Source organism: Cornus florida, unplaced genomic scaffold (assembly GCF_030987335.1).
Source record: "Cornus florida cultivar Cherokee Brave unplaced genomic scaffold, ASM3098733v1 CherokeeBrave_3.0.0_Hap2_Chr01, whole genome shotgun sequence".
Lineage (NCBI taxonomy): Eukaryota > Viridiplantae > Streptophyta > Magnoliopsida > Cornales > Cornaceae > Cornus > Cornus florida.
In genome coordinates, this window is record NW_026775571.1 from 16,430,400 (window position 1) to 16,438,907 (window position 8,508).

The window sequence follows — 8,508 nt, forward strand, 5'->3', positions numbered from 1 at the left end:
GGCAGTAGGAGTCTCAGCCTCCGCACCCGCCGCCCATCGCTAGTGCTTTAAAATGGGCATTTCAAGCCCATTTTAAATCATTCACTCTCACTCTCCCTCTCAACCCTCACCCCCACCCTATTCAAACCTCAAATCTTTCATATTTCTCTCTCCACTTCCCATCTTCATCCATTCCATCCATCATCCTTCCTTTTTCCATCTCAATCTTCCCTCCAATCCTTCTCTCATCACACACAAGAGGATTTTGCTCCTCCAAATTGGGTAAGTTTCTTCTCCTTTCTTTTTCTTTTAATTTTCCATCCAAGGAGGTGGGGCGTCTATTGTTGGAGGATTGGTGATTGTTGGGTATTGAATGCATGTCATTTGCAGGTTAAAATTTTGGGAATTTTTCATATCTAACATCATTTTGTCCCTCTTCCTAATTCTTATGCACGCCAGGTGTTCGTAGAAATTCCTGAACCAACTTTCTTCACTCCAATGGCTTCCAAAGTGGCTTCCAAGCGTGCTCACTCATCCGAGGGCCCTTCCAATGTGTCCTCAACTCCAAATTGGGCTGAATGGCTAATCGTCCCTGAAGCAAAATTCAACATTGAAAATGATTTTAAGCACAATCAAGAGACCGCATGGTCCGTCCGTGAATTGCGAGCACATAGCCTCGCCTCTCTTTTCAAGCCACGCACTCATGCTTACTGCCCGCGCGTGGTCCATCTGTTCTACGCCAACTTGTTCCATTCCTGTGCGGACCCAGAGATCATCAAGACCACCATTGATGGTGCGGCTTTTGAATTTAACCTCAATGATCTTGCTGCGGCTTTAGCCTGCCCACTAGCATCACCAGTGGATGATGCGGGCCTACCCCTATTTGTTGAAGGTCCGGCTCAGCCATTATTGTCGGACATTGTGGGAGAAATTTGTTACGGTTAATTTACTGGCATTCGAACCATAAACTAATCCTTCTTACCATGCCGGCTATGGTTTCTTGATTCGGTCCTGGCCAAGAACATCCTTCCTGTGCCAGGCCATTCCGAGCGTAAGGGGGATTTTCTAAAAACCCTCTACGCCGCTGAAAAGGAGCATTGGTTTTTTGTCCCGCAACTTGTCTGGGACCAAATCCTCAAGATTTACAATGAATTAATTTTGGTCAGGTCGAGCAGCGCCATTGCTTGGGCATTTCCCTTTCCATATCTTGTCACCCGGCTGCTAAAAAATGCAGGGTTCCGGCCCCCGCATCATAAGGAGAAAAAGAAGGATGTGTTTGATTTCAACCTTGGGGTCTGGAAGTCGAGCACGGCTCAGCTCAAGACGTCCTGTCAGGCCTGAATTAGGGGTGAGTTGGATTGGGGTGCGCCGGCTCCCTAAAGGGCTCCTGCTTCTCCTGTTCATAATGCCCCAACTGCTCCGGCTGCCCCTGTTGCACCGCCGCCGCCGCCTGTCATGACTCAAGCTCATTATTTTAATCTCAGTGCTCGCCTTAATGCATTTCACATACGCCTTGAAAGCATAGAGCGCACTGTTAAGGCGACTCAGGAGAGTCAGCAGGTTTTGTAAGGCATGCTCCAGACATTGATTGATCGCACCCCCGGCAGTGCTGGTGCTTCCTCCTCCACTCCAATGATGGAGTGATTTTATGTTTCTAGTTTTATTTCCCTTTTCAGTAATATTTCTTAGACTTCTTTTGGGCCGCGTTTGGCGATTACTTCCCGTCTTTCTTTTGAACTTATAACTGCATCACTTTTGCTACTTTGCATGGATTATATTTTTTAGTTGAATAAATTACAGTTATTTTCATTCATTTTGGATTCATATGATTCTTGCTGTGTATAGATGCTTTTGACAGGTTTTTGCAACCAAGTTTGAGGGCCTGCTCATGGAATTCACAAAGTGGCCTATTTTTGCACTGCCACTCACTTCCTCTTCAACTTGCTACTATTGTTCTTGTTGCACTCTTCCTTTTTCATTATTTATCCTTTGTCTTCTCACATTGAGGACAATGTGACATTTAAGTTTGGGGTGCATTACAATTGTTGCATTTTTTAGATAACATTTTTGCTTGCATGTCCATATCTTGATGCATGTAAGTTAGTAAAATCATTTTGTTGGAAGTAATGATAGTGTAATCATGGAACTTATTGGACATGGAAGCATATGTTTAAGACTTTCTGTATAGAGGCAAATGATATTTTTGAAAATAAAGAAAAATTTGTAATGACCATGTTGATTCATATCGGTTTGTATAACCGCTTCAATTAGGTTTTCGTTGGATTTCAAAGTCTTCTATGCTTCACATTGCACAGATGCACACCGGGAACCTAATTGTGAGGTATGCAACCTAATTGACCTTGATCATGACTCAGCTGATTTGAGGTGATGACCCTAATGAATGGATATCTTTGGCATGTTTAAAAATAAATAAATAAATAAAAAAGAAAAGTAAGCAATGATAATGACCAGTTGAAGTTCGTAGCCTTTCCAACTCAAGTTATTAAGCCCTAAGAGTGTCTCTACACTTAACACCCTAAAACCATCCGGTTTGGAAGTTGTTGGCCTAACACTTGCTACATGGGTAGGTTAGAAAGCTTAAGGGACTTAGACATTGCACGGTCATTCATAAAAAGATATAAATAAATAAATATGGTTTGTTGAAGTTTGTAACCTTTCCAACTCAAGTTATAAGCCCTAGGAGTGTCTCTACACTTAACACCTTAAAGCCATCCGGTTTGGGAGTTGTTGGCCTAACACTTGCTACATGGGTTGGTTAGAAAGCTTAAGGGGCTTCGGCATTGCACAACCATAGTACGTATCATTTTGAGCTATTGAATAAATTTTCAAAAAGAAACAAAAGTTGTATTGTGAATAAAGTCATGCCTTAGAAATCCCATTTAGAAGGAAATTCAATGATTTGAGGGCTTGTGTTTCTGAGATTGGAAAAAGAGGGTAAAAGTTGCATATTGGGAATCCGGTTCACTTTCACTGAAGTTAGAGTTCATGTTTATTCAAGAGATGACAATTGAAGTGTTTATATAGACTATGATAACCAAATGTATAAAAGTGGAAATTTGTTTTGCCATTTTGATTATCAAGGCCTCATATATGCAAGGTAGTTTGCTGAATGAGTTTGTCTCCAATTTTCTGTTGTTCCAAGTTGTAATTGAGTTTCGTTGATACTTTCGCACTTCATGATTAATGCACGTTGTCAGCATTTCATATGTTGTCATTTTTGTTAGTTTCTATATTTGGGTTTTGCTATGGGATTAGCAAAATGTAAGTTTGGGGGTGTGATAAGCGCCGAATATTGCATATTCAAGCGCCCTTATTTTCACTAGTTAAGTCCATTAGTTAATAATAATGTATAGTTTTGTTTTATTTGTTTGCTTTCAATAATTTTCAGGTTGGTTCCACCGAATATGATTAAAAGAGCGGTTTTGACAATCCTTTGAAGGATCAGAGCACACCGTTGCTGGGGACCGTTATTTGAGCTAAGTTTCTTGAATCAGCATGTGAGTGAGTTTTGCGGCCTTGCATTAAAAATGACTACCGTGTCACCAGACCAATCAAAATGGCTAAAAGAGAGGACTCAATGTTTAGAAGGCAGGCATCTGCGAGCGCCCGCCGCGCCACCGCGGGCGCCCGCCAATTACTCCACTATACTGCACTCCTCCCGGGCCCCTGCCACCGCGGGCGCCCGCTGTTTTGCAGACAAATGGGTATAGCTATATTGTTTCTTCCAAGGCTATCCCTTTGACCCCTTTTTTGTGTGGTCCTGAATGCTCCTAGGGTTATAGGGGCACGAAAATGGAGGGAAATGTGATCCCTTTGGCTAGAAAAAGCCCTTGAGGCTATTGTTTAGATCTATCTCACATTTTGGCTAAAGTTTTAAAGAGAGAAAGTAGTGTTCTTAAGTTTTGGGGTATTTTGGGTCCTCTAAGTACAAAAATGGAGAGGATGAGCACCTCAATCTCTTCATTCCTTGTTCTTATGGGTAACTAAATCCTTCTCTAATGAGGTGATGAAGCCCTCCCTTATAAGCATGTTCTAGCTTTGATTCTATTTTGGGGTAATGATGTATAGTTTTGGTTTTTCCATGATCTAGAGCACCTTACTTCTTGTAATGGATTTTAATGATTATAAATGATTATTTTGAGTTGATTATCTTGTCTTAGATGGTTTCTTCTCTTAATCATATTGCTTGCACTTTCATAGTAACAATGGAAATGAGATCATGGAATGGTTTTGTTGGCATGAAGATGGAGAACCTTGATAGTCCATGGCTTAGGTTCCCCCTTTGATGGTCTATGCTTGATTCCTAGCTTTAAGTGCATTCATTATTAAATTAATGGCTTGATAATCTTTGACTGAGTGAGCATGTTTAAGGCTACACCTTAGTTTAGGTAGTTTAATCATGTAGACCTTTGATAGGTTATTCTTGCCCTTTTGATTTAATGAACTTCTTAAAGATATTATAGTAACCAAGTGTTGCTACATATTATAACCATCACATATGTTGTTTTTCCCCAAATTAGTTTTAATCCAGCATGTGAATAGGGTTGGAAGTGGATTCATCTCCCTAGTCCTCTCTATTTATTTTTCTATCTCTTTAATTCCTAGCAAGTTATTGTTTTATGCAAATTAAACCCTTAATTTTAGTGACAAACCAACAAAACTCTACAACCCCCCTTTTATCATTCTAAACATGATTTTAGACACCTTGGTTACCACACACCAGCAGTCCTAGTGGTTTGATTTACCCGACCAATAGCCCTATTTTACAATGATTTGTGCTATTGCAAAGGTTGATGTATAATTGACAACCGATCAGCCACTAGGAAGGATCACTTTCCTTTGCCCTTTATCAATCAAATCTTGAAAAGATTAGCCAGGCAAAAGTATTATTGCTTCCTAGATGGCTACTCGGGGTACAATTAAGTGGCCTTAGACCTACTTGACCAAGAGAAAACTACATTTACTTGTCCCTTTGGCACGTTCGCTTATCAACGGATGCCATTTGGTTTGTGCAATGCCCCCGCCACATTCCAAATGTGTATGATGTCGATGTTCTCGGGCATGGTGGAGAAATATTTAGAAGTCTTCATGGATGACTTCTCGGTCTTTGGGTTATTATTCGATTCTTGCCTACAAAATCTCTCACTTGTGCTTAAAAGATGTCGCGAGACAAATCTTGTTCTAAGTTAGGAAAAGAGCCATTTCATGGTTTAATAGGGGATAGTGTTAGGTCATATCATATCTCAAAGGGGAATCGAAGTTGATAAACTGAAAGTATAGCTCATTTCTGAATTACCTCCACCTTCTATGGTGAGAGAGGTCCGCTTCTTTCTTGGTCATGCCGGGCTTCTATTGCCATTTCATCAAAGATTTTGGAAAATTGCTAGACCGTTGTGCAATCTTCTCATTAAGGAGACACCGTTTGTCTTTGATCAAGTATGCCTAGATGCTATTCATTAACTTCGTACTCTTCCATCATCCACCCCCATCATGCAGCCTCCAAATTGGTCATTACCATTTGAGATTATGTGTGATGCTTTCGACTTCGCAATGGATGCCATCTTAGGGCAAAGGGTGGGTAAGCTTCCATGTGCCATATACTATGCAAGTAAAACTTTCTCAGGAGCTCAATTAAATTACTCTACTACTGAGAAGGAGTTACTTGTCATAGTGTATGCCCTTGATAAATTTCGGTCATATCTCTTGGGATCAAAAGTGATTGTGTTTTCCGATCATGCTACTCTAAGGCATCTCTTGTTGAAAAAGGAAACCAAAGTGCACTTAATAAGATGGATTTTACTCCTCCAAGAATTTGACTTTGAAATCAAGGACAAGAAAGGCTCCGACAATGTCGTTACCGACCACCTCTCAAGGTTGATAGTTGAATAATCCCCAAATATTCCAATCCATTATTCTTTCCCAGATGAGCAACTCTTTCACATTTCTAATGGGGAGTTGCCTTGGTTTGTCGACATTGTAAATTATCCTGTAATTAGCAAACTTCCCGTTGATTGGTCAAAATAAGAAAATGACTGATTCTTTGCTAATATCCGAAAGTACTATTGGGAAGATCCAATTTTGTTTCATTATTACCCGGATCAAATCATAAGAAGATGTGTGTTAGAAAGCAAAGTTTTGAGCATTCTTGTGTTTTGTCATACACTTGCATGTGGTGGGCATTTTAATGCAAAGAAGACCGTCTTGAAGGTGTTTCAAAATGGCCTTTTTTAGCCAACTATCCATCGGGATGCCTATAACTTTTGCAAGGTGTGTGTCTAGTGCCAAAAAATGGGATCAATGTCAAAGAGAGACATGATGCCCTTAAATCTAGTCCTTGTTATGGAAAATATTGATGTTTGGGGCATTGATTTCATGGGACCATTCCTAATGTCTTATGGCTTCCAATATATCCTCCTTGCCGTCGATTATGTTTCAAAGTAGGTTGAGCCATGTGCTATCAAAACGAATGACCATTCCGTGGTGATTCAACTTGTCAAATCAAACATCTTTACTCGTTTTGGTATGCCAAGGGCGATCATTAGTGATGGAGGCAAACATTTTTGTAATCAATTCTTAAAACAACTCTTCTTGAAGTACTATGTCACTCACAAGGTTGCCACTCCCTACCATCCTCAAACAAGTGGACAAGTTGAGGTTTTAAATCGGGAAATTAAGCAAATTCTTGAAAAAATGGTGAACCCGACCCGAAAGGATTGGTCAAGGAAATTGAATGATGCTTTGTGGGCTTACCGCATGGCTTATAAGACTCCAATAGGCATACCTCCTTATAAACTTATTTATAGGAAGCTTTGCCATCTTTCGGTTGAGCTAGAACATAAGGCTCTGTGGGCAATCAAGAAGCTTAACCTTGACCTTGATAAGGCTGGTAAAAACCGCTTGCTTCAATTAAATGAGTTAGAGGAATTGAGAAATGATGCCTTTGATAATGCAAAAATCTATAAGGCAATGACTAAAGCTTTTCATGATAAGCGCATTATAAAGAAGTCCTTTGAGCCAGGAAAAAAGGCATAGCTTTTCAACTCTAGGCTCAAATTCTTTCCCGAGAAGCTACGCACTAAATGGGAAGGCCCTTATGGGATTATCTCCATTTCTCCTTATAGGGCGGTTGAAATCAAGTGCTTGAAAGATGAGAAAAGGTGAATGGTCAAAGATTGAAGCCCTACATTGAGGGGCAAGCTATTCAAAGAGATGTGGAAGCCACCTTCTTGGTGGATCCCATCTATTTGGATGATTAAGATCATTTCAATGTCGACTAGAGACGTTAAACCTAGTTTCATAGAGTTTCCAAACTCTTTTTCCTCCTTATTTCTTCTTTTATTTACCTTATTGCGTCGCCTAGATAAGTTCCATTGTGCACCATTGACAAATTCTAGGCATTTTGTGCCTTTGAAAATTTCTGCCTTTAAGATGACTCCAAAAATTTCAGCATTTTGTGCCCAGGCAGCTCTAGTGCGATCGATCGCAGAGCTTGGCGGTAAATTACAGAGCTTGGCGATTGATCGCTATCTGCAGAGCTCCATTTTGCCCTCAAAACACCTCTCGGTATCCATCCTTCATGGAATTCCACAATCGATCACTAACTTTTGCAATCAATCGCCACTGTGCGTCGAAAATTCCATTTCCTAGAGAATCATTCATTAATTCCTATGATTGATCGCTGAATCTTGTGATCGATCGTCTTGTGTGTCGGAAAAATCAACCTTCCAAGGTATTATTCATCGCATTTGGCAATCGATCGCCATATTTGCAATCGATCGCAGCCCTCCTATTTCAAAAAAAAAAATGAGTGTGTGTGTGTGTGTGTATGTTCAAAGTAGCATTCCGTCTTGCTAGAGATGTTAAACTTAGCACCCACGATACATTGTGTCCTTTATCTTTTCCATTTTCTTTATTTTTCTTGCATTTTGTTTATTTGTATGCTTTCAAAAAAAAAAAAAAAAAATGTAAGAGTTTCATCATTGTGCCCTTATGTGTAGTCATGCATACTTTAATGTTTTCTTTAGGGCTTGATCTCATATCTCTCTTTCATTTGTGCTATATTGCCTTAGAATGCTTCATTTGTTTATCCCTATCCCATTTGATATTTGATATGAGTTTGCTAGTGTGGTTATTCAAATAGGTTGTTGATTCTAAGTTTGGGGGAGATATCTTTCAAATTGGATCATTGCCAGGCTTCATAGGTTATGCCACCACGGTATACTCATTTCATTTTTTCCATTGTTCTCATTGCACATTGAGGATAATGTACGGCTTTAGTTTGGGGGTAAGATGGCTTTGTTGCATTCTACTTAGGTTTAAGCTTTAATTACATGATTGAGATTTGAGATCTATTTCAGTGATGATTTTTTATCTTTTTGACTCTTATGTTCCATTGAATTTAAAATTTTCTTGACTTGAGAGTTCAATACTCCTTGTATGCCTTTGGATGTCATTTAGGAACAAATTTTTCAAAAGATTGATATCATGCTTGCTTTTATAGTCCACGTC

General features: G+C 39.7%; 1 protein-coding gene across 1 annotated transcript; it reads left to right on the forward strand.

Moving 5' to 3' along the window:
• Positions 1 to 6,690: 6,690 nt before the first annotated feature.
• Positions 6,691 to 7,032, forward strand: LOC132269649 (uncharacterized). The gene has a single exon (XM_059770898.1). The coding sequence runs from the start codon at positions 6,691 to 6,693 to the stop codon at positions 7,030 to 7,032; it is 342 nt and encodes a 113-aa protein (XP_059626881.1).
• Positions 7,033 to 8,508: the final 1,476 nt, after the last annotated feature.